General features: G+C 42.8%; 1 protein-coding gene across 15 annotated transcripts in view; it reads right to left on the reverse strand.

Annotated features, from left to right (window-relative positions):
• Positions 1-11,408, reverse strand: part of PARD3 (par-3 family cell polarity regulator) — a 458,414-nt gene extending 447,006 nt beyond the window's left edge. For all 15 annotated transcript variants that reach the window (XM_065666724.1, XM_065666723.1, XM_065666722.1 and 12 more), the window contains exon 1: positions 10,991-11,408. In XM_065666724.1, the coding sequence (XP_065522796.1) occupies positions 10,991-11,110 (120 nt within the window). In that variant the 5' untranslated portion in view covers positions 11,111-11,408. The remainder of the gene's footprint in view (positions 1-10,990) is intronic.
• Between the last annotated feature and the right edge of the window lie 10,671 nt (positions 11,409-22,079).

Here is a 22,079-nt window from a genome sequence, read left to right on the forward strand (position 1 = left end):
TTTCCCCAGTATCACACACTATTCTAATCTCCAAAAGTGATCAAGAAAAAATGTGTACTCATTGTGTCTCTAAACGGATCTCTATTAATAATGTTTTTGGCACCCACCAACCTTTGAAAACAAAGCCTTTCAAAAGGCAACAGAACACTGGCACACTGAATCAGAAGCATCTTCCAAAGGCAGCTAAAGTTAGAGCAGTCTTTACACACTGTATAATCACAGAAACAATATGCAGTCTAATAAAGGGAAATATGGACCATCCATTAAACAGGACATATATTTCACAGAATTATCTATTATGATTTAAGGACTCAGAATAGTTCAATCACATTCACATAAAACAAAGAAATAAAAAAAATCCCTCTTTTATTTAGTTCTGCTATGAGACCAAGCAAGTGCTGAATTATGAAATGGAAGTAATTGAGAACAGAATGGATCATTTCCTCCAAACTGGAGTCAAGTAGAGTAGATGGGTACAGTAAACATTGCACTACACTATTTTTTTAATGCCAGAAGAGAAACATCCATGCGTAAGCAATTATAAGCCCACCTTGAGAGCATTTTTGGAAAGGGGACCCCCGCATGGGTCTTTCTGATCACCTCATATGGCCCGCAGGAAAACACCAGACCACTGCCCAAACCCTTCCTTAATAGTTTAGCTCCGCACTCCTCTCATGAATCACTGGGCATCAGAAAACCACCACCACAAAAAGCAGATTTAGTCCCAGTCTGAAACACATGATCATCAAAAAAAAAATATTTCAGAAGTAGATTTATGTTACAGTTCCTTTCAACAGCTTGTTTAGACTTCTCCAGATGCTGAAAGGTAAACAGCAGTACATCCAAGCTAATTACTTCACATTCAAATATCAAAAGAATATTTAACTCGGCACAAATTAGCTTTTCATACAAGGTAGCTCCTCTTCGCTGCTGCTTTCAATCCCCAGCTAGGGAATTCCATCAGTGAAGGAGACTTCTTACTACCACAGAGACAGGGTGAAGACCAAGAGCCTTTTCAGCTAAATATTTTATAAACCCCAAAAGAAGCAATATCGTATACTCATTATCTGTGACTTTCAATTTAGCAGGCAGCTTCATGCTAACAATGGTTATTTTGTGGCAATGCCAAAGCAACACAAGGGTCATCAGGAATTTACTTCCAACAACTATACTAATAAAGGAGAGATTTATAAGACACTGATTACAGTAACATTTCTGATTACAGTTAACATCTGGGTTTAGTTTACCAAAGCATTATGTTCTTGAGTGATTGCTGGGCACAGGGTGAAACTACTCCATTGCCTAATATAACCACAAGTTAAACACACTGTTCTACATACAAAGCATTACATCTTTTTAGCCCAGGTCAGCTAAGTCTAGAAAATATAAGTTTTCTCTTTAAAAAAATGGCAGCACTTAAACATACAAACATTTTTTCACACAGTTACAGATATCTAAAACCATGTTTGCTGGCTGTTTTACAACATAGAGCCTGCACTAACAAATAATTCCAAATTTAAAAGCTCTTCTTTCACCCAGCCCACTTTTTCTTGCAATTTCTTACTTCAGACTCCAAATTTTCCAGAATTATTACAGACCACATTTGTGCTATTTTTCATTTGGAAAAGAGAAAAACGAACCCCTAGATAAAGCAATAAAAACTGCCGTTAAGAAAACCAAGTGAAAGCAGAAAACACCCAACCTATCTTCTCAAATTAGTATTCTGAATGCCAGGAAAAAAATACAGGACTTGGAAACGATGCTCTGAGCTTGCCCATTAGACAGGACTCTCAGTTTGACTGTGCTGAGGACAGAGGAGGAGCCTCTTGTGCCAGGGCTCTTCCTTTGCCCCATCCCCAATCATCTCAGACCTCTACTGCAGCAACAGTAGCTGCCATCTTCACCCAGTCAGGACACACCATCACCTTAACCCAAACCCAAACTGTCACCTGAGCCCCAAGCCCCCTTCACATGTGCCTCGCAGAAGTAGAAAGGTCAGCCTGGGAGAGCCACATCCAGAGCTGGGCCAGGGTCCTCTCATCTCCCTAGAAAGCAGTGGTATTACTCCTCCTATCCAGCACTCCTGTCTGTATAATGATGGGCAGAAACATCTAGCAGAACAAGTGAGATGTACGGGGATGACTACTCTCCAACTGGCAAAAACGTTACAAACGCACAATATTTTTTACCATTCAGCAAAGCCTAACACTTCAGGCTAGCAGTCATTTAACAGCCTGGTACTGCCAAAAGAAAGAGACAAATTCAAGAAGGGTAAAACCCTTTCCCTCTGCATCCTCACAAGCTGCTGAGGCCAGAGGCTCATTTGCCAGGAGTGGCTGGCCATCACAGCCTGGCTGCCTAAAGTCTTCTTCTTTTGGTACTTGGTAGCTGGCCGCTTTCCCAGCACTCGCAGCTGCAGGCAAGCAGTCTTCACAGGAAGGCAGAGGGGAAAAACTGACAGCACAAACAAATGCACACTTAAAAAAATGCAAATAACATTTGCTACAACAGGTTCTTGAAGAGCCCAAATTAAACCAAGCCTTGTTATTCCACTTAGCGGTTTATTAAAGAAGCTAAAGGCTCTAAAGCTTCCCATTTATTTTTTTAGGTGTTTTTTTTTTAACTGTCATTTAAGTTGTTATAGCAAAAGAACTTTCAGGCTACTTGGTCTCAGAGACACTCCAGCATCCCTAGAAGGAATTTTCCAATTTCCATAAAATTTTGCTCCTGCTCCTTCCTGTTTAGAACTCTGAGAGCTTGGAACAAAGTCATTCTTCTCATTATATGCACAAAGAGGTGTATCTCTGCAAGTTTCTCACAAGTAGGATACTGTTTCTGACGTTTAAGAAAAAAAATCCAAGCCATGATGTGGCCTTTGCCTAGGGGGAAGATAGAGTAACTCAACATTGAAAGCACATGCAAAAAAGATGGGGCAAGGTGAAAACTATTTTTTCATTTACTAAGTGTGGCCACATTTCTTCAAGCAAATGAAAACACCCAAATGGGTGCACACAGAAACATACAGGCACTCTGAAAGTCCTATCTCCATCTAAAACATTTTATACCCATGTAAATTTTTTTCTCCTATTAGTAATACAACACAAACACCAGAAACATTTCAAATTGCCATTCTGAGTCTGTAAAGATGCATACCAGCAACAAGTCCTATAAATGTGGCCACTTAAAAAGAAAACTGCTAACGATGTACCAGCTTGCTCCTCCTGCAAAGGATTCAAAATCTCGCTGCATCAGCAGCAGGCTGAGAATGAGAAAATGTGGGATGTATGGCCAAAAATGTGACATTGCTTTTCCAAAATAGTGTCTATTTTTCCTACCAGATCAGAGATTCACTACTTTCACTAAGTTTATAGCCCAAAAGGGGAGCTTTCTGTAATAAATGCCACAGGTTTCTTTACAAAAAGAAAGCCTTTGGGGTGCCATCTATTGTGCCACTGAGGTCAATTTTGCATCGTCTTCCTAAACACTTACCTCCAGGATACCAAGTTAACCAGCTTCTTCCTATCTCCAGCTCTTCACAATTTTCAGTACTTCATTTACTGTCTTGCTTCCATGCAAATTCCTGTTTCCCACTCGTATGAAAGAAGAGGCACCAGGAGTTACATCTGCCTATCATTACCTCGAAAGCTTTTCCTTTCACTAGACTCCAAGGACATCCCATCCTTTTTCCTCCCCTACAGAAGACCACCCTTCTCCCCACAGTCACCTTCTACCATAAAAGTCCTGAGAAGCTGGAGGCACAATGAACTGGAAGAGAACACCAGCCAATTGCTCCAGCACCAGAGCTCTGGCAACCAAGCATGCTGCCTGGCAGGAACACAGCAACACATCAGGGCCCAGCTCCATGGGACGCCCATCTCTGCTCCTGAGCAGCAAGAGCTGCACCCCCTCACGCAGGAACACACTTGGTCTTTATTGCTCTTCCCCTCCATTGGAGACCCCAGCCCTGACACATAGCATGTGAGATCTAGTCCAAGAGCTTTTAGTAGGGCTACATTTCTCCACTTTGGGGGGACTAAACAGGTTATTAATGTGTATTACTTTACAGTAAGAAACTAAAATAGGAAATGAGTTACTGTCATGTAACTGCTACCTGATTAAAATAAACAGCAACAAATAATGCAACAAAACAGTTATTAAAATTATTTCTGATTTAACAAATATCTGGAAAAAATGAGGAAATAACTAAGGTCACCAGTAGAAAAATATTGCTGAAGTATTGTTACAAGTAGAATGAACGTGATTCTCAAAACCAAAAAGGCACTGATGTTCACTGTTAATCTAAATTTATTTTTCCCCAATCTAGAATTTGACTCCTTTATCTTTCACTAAAGGTATTAGTCATTTTGTCAAGTCTTACATATGTCTTTTTTCTTTCTCATTCTTTGAAACAGCACCACCTGATTATGTAACTTAGCTCAAAGGTAGTTTGGTGGTTTTCTTAAACTGTCTTTCAGTACCAGACTTGCTGAGCATTACAGTAAAACGACCTCAAAGAAAACAAGGAAAATATATAATGTATATTAAAAAGGAGGAAAAAAAAAATACAGCACAGATGCTCTCAAGTATCTTGCAGAAATTTTTAATACTTTTAGTTCCACTATTTCTTTTCTTACTGCTCACAAAATATTTCTGAGTGATAACATCTGTGTTATACTCTGGATTGATGTTAGAAGAATTCCACTTTATTTTCAATATACATAAGCATTGGTTCAGCATTGTTGCATGTTTTATCCATTCAATTTATATTTGGATGAAAAGGACTGTTTTCCTTTGAAGAACGAGGAAATTGTTTTAAAACTACATGAACTATATTTCATATAACTAACAAACATCACCAGCATTTCTCCCCCATTTGCTCCATCTTGTTTTAGCAGATTAAATGTGCCATGACCAAAAGATGTCATAGTCTGATTCAACTGAGAAAGTGTTACTTCCAGTGGTGTTTTTATAACAGAACTAAAACATCTGCAACCATTGTAACCAAAGTTGACGTATAAAAAGCTACAAAAATCAGATTATTTTCCACTGGTGGAAGGCTATTGCCCAGGAGAAGAAAGGCTGGCAACTCTCTAAACCCCAAATTGCCTCCAGGACCTGTTCTCCAAACACACTGAGTGTTTTCATAGGCTCCTCAGCAGTCATCTCCTCAGAGCTACAGGAATTGCTCACAGCGACTGAACAGTGCAATCGCTCAAAGGGAAATCACTCTCAAGCCTCTCTTCCACAAACACACACTTCACTCTGATCACCCTTAAGTAATACCAAGAAACCACATAATGCCAAACTGAACGCAATGATGCACTGCACCCAGGTAAAGATACGCACTGCTCCCATCAGACAACCACAGTAGTACCACACATATTCTCTACTGAAACACCTTCAAAGTTGAAGGGCATGCATTCTGTCCAGTTTTTATGCCCCTCTTCATTACTACAGAAGTCAATCTTCCTCTTCAATAGCCTTGAATAACCCCAAAAGCGCTACTCCTGTTTGCTCAAACAACAGGGCTACAGCTGCAGCATGGCTCTCAGGCCTTCGAAAGACAAACCTCCTCCCTCATACCATGCATGGCTGAACACAGGCAAGACCTGGCAGAGAGTGGCCGCAGCAAAGCCCTGCTCAGGGCACATCAGGGCTCATGCAGCTCTCCACCTCCCAAGCCACAGGTCCCCTCAGACATAGTACTGCTGAACAGGAAAGTCCCCAAGCAAGTGAACTGTCTTCCACAAACACACACTTCATTTTGATCACCCTTAAGTAACACCAGGAAACCACATAATGCCAAACTGAAAGCAACGATGCATCCCATCCAGGTAAAGACAGATGGTGCTCCCATCAGCCGACCACAGTGGTACCACACATAGGCACTGCCATGCTCAATCCAAAGGTCCACTCCTACCTTCATCTTGTAATGTCTTGTGCATTGTGTGAGGATAACTTGTAGTCACAGATGAGCACAACAACAGGAAAACATTTATTTGGCTGAAAACACAGAGGGAGCTGGAGAGAAGAGGTTAAAAGGAAGTTTACCATAAGTGCAGGGAATTAAATCACTATATGCAATTCATAGCCTTGCATATCCAGCACCAACTCCCAGACCTGCAGGAGCACACAACAGCTTTCTAAACATGAAGCAATTGTGACCCATTTCAGTACTACTCTTCCTTAAATTAGCAGCTCTCCACTGCTGTCAATAGCTTTCACCAAATGGCGGCAGTGATGTTACCTGTCAGCTGGGTTTCTCTGCCACTGTTGGGAACCCAACATCAGTGAAGAGATCAAAAGCCAGCTTGAGAAAATTGCTGCCCACTCCACGGAATCTGGGATCTCCCAGCTGACCTCAGGTAAATCACTGAAATATTACACAGCCAACGCTAAAGACAGAGCCCAGAGACTTCATCCTGGTGCTGTCAGCCAGAAGTAAACCAACAATTAACTTAGCAGCAGGGGCGAGAGGGACTCTGGGGGGGGGTGGGTTCCTTTTTGGACCTTTCTGGGTGGAGAGAAACATCTGAGAAGTCCAAGTCTGAATTACCTGGCACTTGGGGGAGGAATGGAATCACATACAGAAAAGCTTCACACATCCACTGAGAGTACAGCCTTTCCCTCTCCCACTTACCTGCTGATGAATGTCAGACCTACTAAAGAGGTGGAGCTCTGGGTGGCCTAAGCTTCCAGTGTACAAATTAAGGGAGAATAGGGTCATTTGACACCTGTTACCTTTGCTCACACAGCCAATCTTCCTTGAGTTCTGGTCTCTTATCAGCAACTGCATTCAAATGCTATCCAAGAGCGAATTGCTATTTATTTTCATAAATATTAAAGTACCACAGTTCTTAAATTAGCAATTCAAGCACTGTTCCATACAACACCAGAAACCCCTGAAAACTTAATTTCCCACAGCATTTGGTGAGGGGGATGGGAAAGGTCTCTCAAAACTGTCATCCTAAAATCTTTCAGATTCAGCAGAAAACCTGTTACTCACTTGTTTTATCTAGAAAATCAGTTTTATACATAAGGCCTAGGAATATCACTACAAGCTCATGATATTCAGAACATCAGACTTCACTATCATAGAGACCAAACAATCCCTGTAGGGAGTGAACATGAGACTGAACTCCTATAAAGCAGTAATTTCCTATTTTTCATATTCTTGTTTACCATGCTTGTTTGCATCAGAAAAAGACAACATAGTAACTCTAAAAATTTTATATATATGTATACACACACCCCTACCCATTACTTATATATGCTTATTTATACTTGTAAGAAAAGAAAGATAAAAGGTGAAACACAATATCTCAAAAAATATGAAGCACACAAAGTGTGGTGTCAGTCAAAAGCCACCAGTCATAAATGTCTCTAGGTACAAGCAGATCAAACCAAAGCTACAGAATGCACAATTATTTCTTTTTTATTAAAGGCTACTTGAGACATCAATTTTTTTATAATAATTTTCCACATTTTAACACTAGGTTATAGTCAACCATTTTGTTATCATTAAATTAATTGCTAAGAAGCTATAAGCAGAATGAGATCAACACAAAACCTGCACAGCCCCTGAGCAACAGGGTTTAGAAAACACACAATTTCCCATGCCAGTTGCCACCTGCCCAAACTGTACTCACTTAACACTCACTCAGAAATTGCACCAGAGGCTGCATCATCCCAGCCGCACAAGCAGAGTACCATTCATGTGCCACCACACAAACAAGGTTTCAATAAGCATGATCAATTTTTTGCTGACTCCCGGTGCCCTGGACAAGGTGGACTTTCCCAGCATCTCATTTGCTTATTCATTCCCCACAAACACAGCTTGCAGAAGAAATGGATCATGTTTCAGACACAAAGCTTCTTTTGGAGTAAAAGAAAAGGAACAAAAAGATTTACTATACATGCTACACAGACCAACCTTCAAGCACAGCCTATCACACTAAGAATTTATCCCATACCTAATGATTCAGTATTGACAGCAGTGTCAATACATAATGAATTTTTTGAGATTTATTAATCCTAATCAAAGACAATTGCATCCTGAACTAACTGAAGTAACTAGGTGTGTTACCTATATGCTTTTCAAGCCTTAAGATTTTATGGAAAGGAAAACCTTACTGCTGTGTGGATTATTTTCCATAAACATTTTTCCCATTAATGATGTGTCTCTTAAACCTAAATTATACCAAGCCAGAAAACCAAGGTCAGGTTTTGAAGTTACTCACTCCTGGCACTCCGCAAGCACAATGCCAGGCTACCTCATCACAGTTGCACATGTAGTGCAATAGCAAGTGCTCACCGTGCAGATCACTTATTGCTAATCACAACCTGGAAACCATGACAAAGCAGGAGGTAATCTGGGAAGGGCTGACAACTCAATTCTCAGAGGCTTCGAGCAGTTCTCCTGAAGGAACTGCTGCATTCAGCAGACACACACATTTTTGCAGGATGAGAAATGCTGGTTTCCCATAAACTTAACTCAAATATTTTGAATAATCTTCCACCAGATATGCTTTTTTCCATAACAGCACAGCGGTGGTGAAGTAGATTTCAGCGTCAGCTTGATACCAGCTGCCAGATCATACATTCATATGTGCACACACACACTCTCATCCTCTCAGTGTAAGAATTACTTTGTCCCTTTTCTCTTGCCTTTTTCTGAAGTGAAGATCTGTTACACCAGCACAGACAGAAATCTCCTAACAGTTATAAAAACACAGTCATCTATGAAATTCTGTCACTGAAACAGTGAAATTACTGTGCTACTCTACAGCAAGCTCAGCAAAGAGCCCTATACATTTACTCACAAGACACTGAGGATGCACCTTCTTACTACCGGAACATAACCACAGAAAATCTCCAGTGAATTTAAGTTCGAAGTAGCACAGGACAGTGATCGTATAAATCACTCAGAGAAAGCCTATGGAGTCTGTGCTACTGTGTTTTCAACTATGGTATTTCCATGTAATAGAAACTATCTCAGTAATTGCAACTACCTCAAGTCCGTACCAGTGGCATATAGCATAACCACCATATAAATACTAATAAAGAAAACCACTGTGCCATTTTAAACCCAGGACTGGGGGCTCTAGGGACCAGGGGCCAGACAAAGTCTGGCTGAACCTGGGCAAATTCTCTTTCTAGTAAATAGAACAGCTATTCAAAGAAGAGTTACATTGTCATTTTTTGTGTTTCCACAGATGGGTCACTTTCCTAAACAAACCCACACCATTTGCAATCACTAACTTTTACCTGGTAACAGACCTGTGTTATTCCTATGTTCAGAACTGCAATCACTTCCAAGCATTAAACTGCAGAATGTAATTGGCATCCCTCAATGCAATTTAACAGCTGGAAAGCAGGACGCAGTCCACTGGCACATGAGTTATGGCAGCCACAGTTATGGAACACAACACACCAAAATAATTAATTTCTTTAATGTTGTAATGCTGATGAGCAAATTCAGCAAACACTTCCCAAATGAATGGCCCAATGAGGTATTCCGTGCTTCCCCAAGGGACACACTTTACTGCTCATTGGTTTACCTTAACCAGAAAAGCACTTTTGGCCACCATCTCCTGCGTGTAGGCAGATTGCCATGTGCATTAACTACCTATATAAATAACAGCCAGTACACAGGCACCACCATATCCTAATGAATCGTTTTACTCTTCTTCGAACCAGAATCCCAACTGTGTTACAAAAGGAGTAATAAAAACACAGTGAGACTGCCTTTTTCCTCTCCAAAACCATTCTCTGTAGGAATCAAGTGGGGAGGTGACAGGAACCTCACTTACTTTTGCCCCTTCCCAGCAACTGGAATCCTTTCTGAGAAAACTGATCTTAAAACTTTGCTGGGGAGTCACTTCGAACCAATCAACACACTGTTCACAGCATTCCATCTGTTTCAGAGAGCCTGGCACCCAGCATTGTCACAGCAAAACTTCCAGGTTCAGAAGTGTAAAGCATGTCAGAAGGACTAAGGGGAAAAAGTACACTCAACTGCTTGGAGGGATCAGGGACAGCAAAAGGGAAGGGCACTGCGTAAGTTTGCAGCCTGTGACGGTCCCAACAAACCAGCTGATTTAAAAGAAGTCTGCAACAAGAAGAAAGTACAGGGGGGTGGAAATAATAAAAAGCCGAATTAAAAAACAAACCCCGACAAGCAGCCTATGGAGGGAGGGAAGGACGACCAAGTGTGCAACTGCCCGCACACCCACAGCGAGGGATTTCAACATGGGGCTGCGAGAGGCCGGCGCAGACGGCACTCGGGACCAGTCTCGCCGCGGGCCGGGCCGGCGCTCCCGGCACCGCGGGTACCCGACGTACACGCGGAGCCCCCCGCCGGCCGCCCGCCGGGAGCGGGGCAGGCGCGGAGGCTCCGCGGGCGGCAGCGCTACTGGGGGGCCTCCCCCCGACCCCCGTCCGGGCAGGGGGGGCCGGCCCGCGGGGCGCCGCAGGACGCCCCTGCGGCGGGGTCCCCTCCCACCGCCCTCCCCGCCAGGCCTGGAGGGCCAGGAAGCCTGGGGCTGGATTTCCAGCCCTCCGCGGCGACTCGGCCCAGCCGCCCGCCCCGGGGCAGACCCGGCACCGCCGGCCTTCGCTCCGCTTTCTCAGCCGGACTCAGGCGGCCGAGCGCTGACACCCCCGGCGGCCGCCACCTCGCCGCTAGGCACCGGCGAACAAAGGGCCAAGGCCCGCCAGGCGCCCGCGGCCGCGGGGAACAGCGCTGGGGCCGCGCTGGCAGCCGCGGAGGGGCCGCCCCCCCCCCGAGTGTCTTCGGCGGCGCCGCGCTCAAGGAAGGTTCCGCCGCTGCCAAACCCGGCCCCAGCCCCAGCCCCAGCCCCGGCCCCGGCCCCGGCCCCGGCCCCGCTCCCATCGCCCCGGCGGGGCAGCCCGAACTTTCCCCCCACCTTCCCTCCCCGCTCCGGGAAGCGCCATATTGATTGCGGGCGCCTCTCCCCGCGCCCCTCACCTTAGCGATCGCCTTCTTGTACCGGGTCACGGCTTGCTGGATCAGGCTGAAAACTTTCATGTTCCCGTCCCCGCAGGGCACGACCACCCGCGTCCTCCCGAAGCACACCGTGACTTTCATCCTGCGCAGCCGGGGGGCTCCCTCGTCCCTCCGGCCCCGCGCACCCTTCCTCCTCCTCTTCTTCCTCCTCTCCGCCCTCCACCACGACCGCCCCCCGGCGGGGAGCGGCGCTCAGCCCCTGGCCGCCGCCGGGCAGCCGCCCCAGGCACCCTGCGTCCGCGGCCGGCTCGGAGAGGGGTGGGCAGCACAAGGCAGTGGGGCCGGCGCTGCCTTCCCCAGGGAGCGCGGCCGAGCGGCGAGCCGGGGGCCGCTCACATGCCGCGGCGCTGCCCGCTGCCTGCGGCCACCTGCTCGGCGCCTGCCCCGGCGCGCAGCGGCGGCGGGCGGGGCGGTGGCGGCTCTGCCTCCCCGCTCCGGAGGAGTGGGGCGGTGCAGCGGGGCGGGAGCTGCCGGCCGGCTCCGCGGGGCAGCGCGGACGGGGAGGGGGAGCCGGCGGGCCAGGCCGGGGCGTGGGCCCTGTGCACGGCGCTCGGTGCCCGGCGGCCTCACGACCCGCGCGGGGCTTGGTCGGAGCGGGACTGGAGGGTGCCCCGTTCGAGCCCGGGGGCTGTCCCGGCTAAGCGCAGGGGGCTGTGGCGGCTTCCGCCTCGCTCTGCCCTGCCGAAGGCCCGGGCAGTGAACACGGGGTCGAACCGGCACAAAGAGCCCCGCAAAATCCTCGGCCCTCGCTCCGGCTGATGAGTTGGGGTGTGGAAGAGCGCTGGTTGTGCTCCTACTCGGGGAGCTGCCTGCTCCCGCTTCTCCTCAAATACGCGAGTACGGGGTAAGCAGGATGTTGTACCAAAGGGAATGTGCGCTCCTGGAAACAGAAGGTTTTTGCCGTCCTTCCTGGTGTTTGTGGTGGGACACGGTAAGCAGGCAAAATCAGATGGACTTTGTGGTCCTTTAGGTGTCTGATAACACAACAGAACCAGCACAGAGTGAAAAGTGGAGCATCAACAGTAACACCAGCATCTATGGGACTGCTGAGCAACCTCCCACTCAAAACTGTCGAAAGTCAAAAGATTTTACAGATATCATTCACATTTTTTGCAGCTGGCAGACCACCCTTTTTCCTGTTGCAAATGTATTAGTAACTGTAAGAACTTCGAACTTGGCACAAATGTCAAAGTTATCTGCAGTTTAGTAGGTACACAGTTAAGGAGCAGAATTAATGGTGCTCCTAAAACATCAAAGGTGAAATTATTGCCCAGTCGCAAGGGTAAAGTGAGAATGGCATCCCTAACCCTTTGAATTCTAGCTAGCAGTTTCCAGTGAGGAAAATAGTCAATTTATATTAGTTTGGTCTGATGTGTGTTTCATCCAATTTAATTGAAATCCGTAGAACTTTTTCTATTAATTGCAGTTTTGGAAAGCTTTGGAACACTCACAAGATCAAACAGTCCATCTGTTGATCTACAGATAATTCTAAGTAAGTTTAGATGTTAATTTTATTACCACCTGAGTTATATGAACTAATAATACAGACAAGGATCTGAATGCTATATAAGAAACAGTAAATCCATTAAAGCAGGAAACAAGTACATCTGCCATGTTATAATATTTTTATCATATCCCCAGAGTTCTCTTGTGTGGAATGAAGGCAGCATGCAGAAGTATAGAAAGGCAGAAATTACATGAAACTGTAGTAAACAGCTTACAGCTCATGACTGAGACTACTGAGAACACATTTTTATGGACATAGCTTATCAAATTTATTACTGGAAAATGCTGAAAATTTCCATTAACCTGCTGTTTCTGTACTTTCTAGATGATCGTAAGAGCAGCTGGGAACCCACTGAGAGGATGACAGAGGTATAAATCCTTGGTCTAATGGACATCACCTGAAAAACTTGCAGCAAGAACTGTAATAATGTTAAGTCAAGAGAGACTGTTCCAAGACTGTCTTTAACAAGCAGTTTTACAGTGGCATAGACTTTGTAACTTTCAACATTATACTTGTTGTCATTTGCATTTATCTGCTGAAACATAATGTTGCATATCAGGAACTTTAACACGCTGCTTTAAAACTTACTATTAGGTACTGGTTCCTGGTCGACTAATTATTTCACTGTTCAGAAGCAGTTACAGGTTTTTCGTGTTTTTCTGTGATTTAATTCCTGCTCTTACTGTCTTTAGCAAGTTTCTTGGCAGCTTTCCCAGCTGTTCTAACAGCCTCCTAGAGAAAAGAAAAAAAAATCCAGCAGTTTAGGAAAAAATATTGATAATTTTTCCATTAAATGTATAAAATGGTAAACTTCAATAGTTAAGTTTACAGAAAACAAGTTTATCCCGGGAACTGCTTTAAGGCCAAACCTTAAAGATCCTCACCGATAATGACAGCACTAACAGGAACAAGGGACCTCTGAGATTTGTGTTTCTTTCCCACTAGATACACGTACACAAGGTATACAGACATCATTCTGGAAACATTTTGAATACAATTTACCAATATAGTGTTTGTCGATGTCTTGGAAGAATGAACTTTAACAAATGAAAGAACAAGGCTGTGAGATTGTTCAAGGTCTAATTATGTAAGGCAAATGAAGTATAAAACATTATTATAAGAGATTATGAGAAAAGGATTATACTAATCAGGAGAAAAATTGGCAAGAGTTCCTAGTTTACAAAAATTACAACTACTTTCCACGTATTTAACCAGAGGACACCATGTTGCAATATGGGTGGCACATACATATAGTTCTGGATGTTCAGCTCTTCTGGGCTAATATATCATAGAAGCTGACAATTTATTCATTAACCGATACATTGGAAGATTCCTGTGAAGAAGCAGCTCTGTGTCTGGCAGGAAGACGTCAGGGATGGAGCATGGAATGGAGAGAACCAGAGCTTGTGGTTACTAATGGTTAATATTCAAATTCTGTTCAAAATGGCCACCAGGTTGAAATCCCTTGAGCAGACACTGCAAACATGCAAGGAGTGAGCATCTTGAAACTCAGTGCAGATTACCAGAAGTCATTTTTATCTGAATGTTAAAAATATTCAGGCAGTGGAATGCTGCCGATTTCCAGAGCTATTTCACAGTTTATCCTGCTTTCATATTCTATATCAAAGAATTTTTCTTATAAGGAATAATTCTCTATGTGGTCAGGTTTAGTAGTCTGTTCATGACATACAGATATTCCCTGGTATGACAAGAAAACACTGATTTGGTGTACAGTATGTTTGAAGTTTACTCAGTTTTAAATATAGGCATTTCCTTAAGCCAAGTAGAGTTAATTCAGAATTGTGGGAAGACCAGTGCCAAAATGAAGAGTAATAGTATTCCTCAAAGAATTGCAGTTTTATAAAAGTTATCAAAATCGTATACAAGTCAAAGTTAAAAAAGAAGTATTGAGGTAGCTGAGTTACAGCAAGCAGACAAAAAATAAACTCTGGAACCTGATATGAGTTCATGGTGCCATTTGTAAAAATGAGTTGAGTATAAACGTTGCAGGTTTTGATCATTTAAAATACCTACCTGCTGTAACTCTTCTCCCACTCAGTTTTTAGGTAAAGCCTTAACTTGGTTTTCATATCTTCAAAACTCTGAATTTTAAAGTTCTGAATCATTTACATTTTACTCTGAGTCGCTAATCTTATCAAACTGAAAATGCCTGTGACTATTTGAGATCTTCCTTTGGACAGCATTTTAGCTGTAGGATTGGGTTGACTTCTCTGGCATTATATTGTGAAAATCACGTTTTTTCCCACAAGCTGATGATACTTCCTCAAAGGGGCAAGGCAATGTTTTATGAATGAGACAATCATTAAGGCGTATTAAGCAATTGTGCCTAGCTCTGGCCTGGAAAGAAATGAGGCTGAATAAAAAATAGTTTCTACAATTTCGCAAAGGAGTCTGGGATTTGGGGAATGGGAAGTCCTCAAATCATTAAAAAGTAATTATGGAATTACTCGGGTGTTAATGCCAGTCTTAGGAGATGCAGGCACATAAAGTTTGGGAAGACAAAAAAGGACTTTCTTTGTGGTAGAAGGAAAGCAAGAAATTGTAGTAAAGAAGAATCTATGATTTTGAGGAAAAGCCACGTGACTGTTGACCTTTGCAGGGGCTCCAACCTGTGCCTTGAGCAACTTCAGGTGGAGAAAAGGTGGTTGGGGTTAAACTTATTACTTTTGTGTCTGTACCTATGCTGAACCTGTGCTACTTTTAGAAAGACCTATGTTCAAAGATTTTTAATCATTTTCTTAATAATTCTCTGGTGGTTTTCAACCATTATCAAACTGTTTAGATGAGAGTGTTTTCTCTAAGAGATATCAAATAATATCTTTGTTGTGCTGAAAACTTAAAATATTAAGTCACTTTTTTTGTGCGGACTTGGAGATAATCCACAGGAAAGGAAGCAGAATCATAAGAGGTCTACAAAGTGAAAAGCATGATCAATACAGAAAGAGTACTGTAGGAAAAGAAAGAGTACAGAAAGATACTGGGGGTATCCAGGGGACAGAAGGGGGCATTGCCAGGAGATACCCATACAGTCTTTGTGTATGATAAGGGTGTTATGGACCTACACCCAGAGCTATGAGTTGCCTTAAGGAAAACAGTTACGCAACTAGCTTTACCCAGCGCTTGTATCGCATACCATGTTTGTGCAATGGGCTGAACAGAATTTTATTCACATAACTCTACAGGTAAAGTTCTAATGTTCCCATCCTGCAAAACATGTATCTAAATCGGATGTTGGAGCCATTCTATATTTACCCTTAGGGCCATGGAGAGTCTGCAGCTCTGTCCCTGCAAGTGATGGAGAGCCACCACAGGGGGAGAATGAACTGCCACCTTCTCTCATGCCCTTCCTCTGAAGCTGTTCTACAGGCTCCAGCCATGCTAGTGTGACCAATGCATTTGCCTTGGGAATGTGAGCACAGTCCCCCCATCAGTTATAGTTTCAGCAATCTTTCCAGAGGAAAGGAAAAAGAAGAATGTTGACAGCTGAGACCGGAAAATCCCATCAGAATTTTACAGGACAAAGAAAAAAAGCACTTTTACAGATCTGGAATTTTATCCCTGACCAATTTCAAAGAGCAGCTCCAGACATTCAGTCATCAGAGCTTCCAACAACAACTATCAAATGAAAAAATTATCACAAATTCTTTCAGCATAGAAAATACTAGATAATCTAGGTAGAGGGGTCATTGCTGCCTACTCCTATGATATTGAACACAAACATATAAACAAATCATTAGTAAAATTAACTTTTTAGCAACTTCTCAATTACCAGCCATTGTCATTAAAAACTGTAAAAATAAAGCTGTTTAAAATAGTAGAACTTGAAAGATTGATGACCACCACAAGAAATCAAGGTGAGTGTGGTTAATTTACAGAAGACTGAACTACAGGATGTGTGTAGAGTAACTGATTTTAAGACCCTGGGATGCTCATTTTAGTTTTGTCTTGAGGCTTTTAGACACTTGATGCTTTCTTAAAAATATCCGAGATTACTTATCTTTTCAATCTTCATCTACAAAAGCTGGTTGGAGTCATTTTGTCTCTGCTAAGAATTTGTTGGATGTTTTCATTCTCCTGTCCTTCTTTCTGCCTGTCCATAAGTTTGCTCTTTGCTTTTCTTCCAGCGTTTCAGTTGATGATGAATTTCCTGGCAGAGATTTCCAACCTCTGAAACACAAAATACAGGATTCTAGTGACTAAAAAGTCTTGTGGAGTCTTTTCACTGATTTCTGTGCGCTTTGGATAAGACCCTGGGGCCTTGTCTGCCCCACTCCAATAATGAATAAACAATATCAACACAGAGCTACAACATGGGGCTCTGTTTGTTAGGTGCTTGCCAGAGCTGGAACTAATTTAGATACTGTTGGAGGAACCCATTTCCTGAAGAGAAGCTATGCCAAATTATTTGCCACAATCAGTTTTAATCTATTGATGATCATTCCTGAAAAAATACCTTCCTGTGACGTGAAGGGGAACACCCAGGGGGTATGTTAGTCTAAAGGCCTATCAAAACATGATAGTACGTATATTTCACCATACAAATTATCCATGTGGTTTGTAAGTGTACTAAGAATATATTTCTCAGCTGGTGTTCCTCTTTAGGGATCCCTGTTTAATTTCTCACTCCATTCTCATCCTTGTTGAACTAAAAGTGAATGGGATAATGTCACAGCTTTGGACAGCAAGTTGTCTGGATGATTGCAGGGAAATATTGATAGCATGAAGGGAAACAGATCCTTTGCTCAGCTTCTCACTGTGTTGGTGCTAGCAGGGAGGACTACATGGGGTAATGATATTGCGGCAGAACCTTGCCATTTTTCATAGGAATTTAGAGGGCTGTAAATATGACATGCACTTGAAACACATTCACTTCTGTTACGTATGGAGTTAAATGCACTCCTGCTGCTACTCATGCTGAAAACACATGCTATTTATTGCTCCTGCATAAATATTTGCTCCCGAGCAAAGTCCTGTAGCTCCTGCAGAAAGCCTTTTCTAGTGCATAAGCCAGTAGACAAGTGTCAAAACAGGAGAGGGAATGAATTACATGATGCCTTGTGGGGCATCCTTGTGACCAGGATACACATGGTCACCTTCACTGCTGCTCCAGAACTACCCTCTGACAACTTAAATAAAAACCATCCGGATGTGATCTGTGACCAGAGTTGAGGACTTCTGAGCATCCGTAGCCCCTTTAAAGGGGAATGGGACAAAAGCAGACAGGTGACATTTGGACACTGTTTTTAAGGTCATACTTGGCTTACTCAGAGAAGATGATCTAAGAAGAAAAAGAATCAGAGTAGTGACACACGTTCTGATTTCTCCCATTTTCCTCCCATGAACCTCAATATCCCCTTTCTTCTCCTCCTCTTTCTCTATTCTTTTTCATACCCAATCCCACTTCTTTCATCTCATATCCTTTGACTGCTTTTTCTTCCTCTTGTCTTCTTTAAAAGTACTTGCAGCTGCTGAAATCAGTAAAAAGAAGAGTCAGATGAAACTGGAGAATCCCCATGAGCTAAAATACATGACAGATTGTCACATACCACCAGTAATCTATTTTATTCCAGAATGAAAAGATGATGACAGTAAATGAACAAGTTTTCCAAAATTCAATGCATGTTTTACTGCATAAAACGTTTTCATTCTTCACAGAAGCAGCCCAAGAGCTTAAGCCAATCTGCGAAGATTTAAAATCTGTAATCAAAACCAAATTGTCCCCTCCAGTATAAAGCCAACTAACTAGCCTTGGCACAGGTGAGACATCAAGTCCATTGAGGTGCAAAAGGCAAGAGAAGCTGAAATCTATGGCAACAAAATCACTTGATAAGATCACTTTTGGTTTTTAATCTGTTGTTGACTATGCTAACGCAAGGACTACGGCAGCCACAGGAGTGTCTCTGCGGAGAGCAGCAGCAAAGCAGCTTGAAGACACTGTTCAATGCCAAGAAAAGTCTTCACTCAGGTCTCATCTTGTTTTATTGAGCAAAAAGACATCCTCTGCACAGGCCCTTCAGCAACTGACATTCCAGGACACAAGGAAACACTTAGCAACGTATTTAAAGCAGGATTTCTCACGTTAATGTTACAGAATGGTCTTCCCTTGGACCCCATCCAAGCACGGATCCTGCTTCCTTCTGCAGAGTTGTGTGCTTAGGTTTGAGAGCAGAATTTAGAGCAGATTAACTTCCACATCCAAACCAAAACAGATAGATCAGATGGACAAGATTAGCTTTATCGATCTTCCTGCTGCGATGGAATTACCAACTCAGGAGTGTTCTAATTTGACAGAAGTTCACGCTGCAGCTCCAGACTAATCCATCTGACAGTTACATCCACCACGGCATCTGTTCTAGGATTTCAATTTATGCCGGGTTTAATAGCTATTCCCTCATATGGAGGTAAATGTGCATTATATATGCTTCAGTAATATTTTCTATGGTTTGTTTTCTCTTCTGAAAAAAAAAAATAAACAAAACTTCTTTACTAATAAGTTATTCAGAACTTAAATTATGTCTCAAGTTGATGAGTTCAAGTGCAGTGAATCACCAGTCCAGGATATTGCTTAATACAGAAAGACAGTAGAAATAAAACACGGAATATTGGTATGCAAGTGCATTATACCTAAAGAAACTATAATCACTTTCAAGGACTGAAAAATTGGCTGTGTTTCCAACACCGCAAAAATTATAAATACACAACCTCACCTAAAATCCAGGGAAGCCAACAATGAGTTTAATTACAGATAGGCTGTTGCAAGAGTTCAATAATTAAAATCTACCATGGTCAAACAACTATTTTCTATAAGAGAAAACATTTTTTTCTTAAACTGTTAAACTGATAACGCAGCATATAGAGGTGATTCATTGGACACAGGGTTTTTTGCAAGATTCATCAATATGCTGCTGAAGTTTACTGATTTTTTTCTTACAGAATTCAATACTTGCTCCAGCTCATAGCTTGAAATAAGAGTGCACTGAATGCTGCTTCCTCTATACTTTCTCCACCTGAAATAGATTTTAAAGTCTAAAACTACTGTGCAGGGATATGGATGGAGTCCATGTTTTACTGTTGCCAAGTGAAGCTGCAATGGACACCGCACAGCAAAGCTGGAGTGAAACAGTTTACCCTGCCTGGAGCTTTTCTCTACCTCACCCCTGGAAGTTCCTGACCTCATGTTGCAAATGGCCAGATGACCCACTCTGAATCACTGCCGTTTAGATCATGGTGTCCAAAAGCAACCTGAAATGGTCAATGTACTTTTAAATACTGTCCCATAAACCATAGCAGTTCAAGAGCTGCTTTTCATGTTGCTGAGCTGTCTTTGTCCACAGCAGGACAGACAGTGGTCACTGGCTATAGCTTTGGGCTGCCTGTTTCGTGAGTCACCCTCCTATCTGTGAAAGCTGCCTACCCTGGTTTTGTCTTCTGAGATTAATAGCTTTGATATTTAGCCCGGCTCATTTCAGCAGTACAGAGAGCCATTACACAGATGGGTTCTCCAGAGCTTTTCACACAGCTTTGAACTGCATGGTTCAGGCAAAAGAGGTGTTAGTAATACTTAAGAATCATCTACCCCATTCCACCTATCCAATTTTCTGAAACACTAAATACTCACCACTTACCATCTGTAGATCTTAGCCTGGTTTAGATCTACTAGGAATTTTTAGCATATTTTGTTAAAGTGTTCTTGACCTCTGCCTTCGCCTGTTCTCTGAGGTTTGCTTCAGTTTTTTGCTGAGTGAATAACTGCAAGCAAAGCATATGGATGATTTCTTACCTTTTTTCTCTTAGCAACATTCCATAAGTGGCTTAAGGGTTTTTATAGTGAATTTCTGAATTTCTTATGCAATATTGATATTTCTTTTTCTATTTTTGAGTTTCCTTTACGTGTATACTGATCCATGATAAATTCAATAATTCACAGCTGCTTACTAAAAAAATCTTTTTATCCCTCATGCAGACACAAACACATGCCCAGCTGAGGGATGCAAAAGATGCCTACATAAAGCCCTTGAAGGAGCTTCTTCTCCCTAACATTACCTCTCTGTTTTCCCATTCCTACCATGATTTCTCCTTCTGTTCATCTTTTTCAATGCAGCCTTTTTCTCCTTTGGCAGTTTTCTCCTCTCAGAATTTTCAAAGCTGAGAAATAACTGTCACTGGAGCAAGCCTCTGTGGTCTCAAATATCTTCAGACACTAAAGAAAAGGTAAAGCTCCCCTTGAATCAGGGTGCCCACAGAAGGGACATGAAACTGAATATTCAAGCCCTGAGCAGGGACTTTCTCTGAGGCTGCTCCGGTGACAGCAGGCAGGATTCGACCCTTGTATCTGTAAATACTGGAGGATAAACTGAGCTGCAGTTGTTAGCATCATCAGGAGACTTTTCTCACTGGCGCTAGTGAAACTACTTGTAAAGCACCATTGTAGTGCGTGGGAGGCTGGAAGTAATTTTAGTGATGGTGAAAGGTGCCAGACTTATCAGACATGGAAGATGTTGCTCTAGATTTCTCTTGTATAGTGCATGATACCTATGCTAACTTGCTGTAAAGCCCTATTGCTACTGTGACTGGGGACTTTTGATTTAATAATTGTTAGCATGCTTGTTTTGCAGCACTGATGACTAGGCAAAGTTTTCTGTTTACAGAACAGGTACTGTATAGGCAGAAGGATTAACAGCATCATTTTGCTGGTGTCTGCTTATTCTGCTGTGGAGTCAGCACTTCCATGTATGCAAAATTATTCAATATATCTTTGGTACCGCAACTTATGCATCAAACCAGGGAAGCCATTAATTTGTTACTGGAGAGCACTGCACATACACACAGCTCTGAACAGTCCTGTGCTGTACTTCCTTGAAGACAGATATGTACTTTCTAGTATTTATGGACTCTGGAAATACTTAGGAAAAAATGCATATTTTGTTATCTTACTAACCAGGGACATGACAGTTATTTAAAACCCTGTTTCTTTCTTGGCTTGCCCCACAGTGTTTTAACAGTTGTAGTGAAATCTTAAAACAAATACATGAAATGCATTATATTTTTATTTTGTTGAATTCTGTTGGATTTATTTTAGAGCAGAAGGATAATATATTGTTACTGTGCTCTGCAGCTTTCAGTAGTCAAATAACACCATCCAGCCGTTGGCGCTGTTTGGCATTGCCAAGCAGAGCTTTTTCTAATGGGAAATAGGAAACATTGCAGAGCTACAGGTTTCATCAGTCATAGCAGACAATGTTGGTGGCTGTTTCCAGAAAAACGTATGCCCAGGACAAAGCATTCAGCCCAACATCCTTGGCTTGTAACAGAGCTTGCACAGAAATACATTTCCAGCTGAGCTTTAGTGTCTAGGGTAGAATGGAATGGATCCATTGTAAGCCTGATGTGCTTTCACACTGCGGAAAAATTTGGCATACTGTCACCAAGTCAGGAGGCTCAGGCTCATATCCATACTTGAATATCTGCTCTGAGGACTACACTGCCTACCAAGGAGTAACTAACACATCTAGGCAGTCCTGC

Source organism: Lathamus discolor, chromosome 2, assembly GCF_037157495.1.
Source record: "Lathamus discolor isolate bLatDis1 chromosome 2, bLatDis1.hap1, whole genome shotgun sequence".
Taxonomy (NCBI): domain Eukaryota; kingdom Metazoa; phylum Chordata; class Aves; order Psittaciformes; family Psittacidae; genus Lathamus; species Lathamus discolor.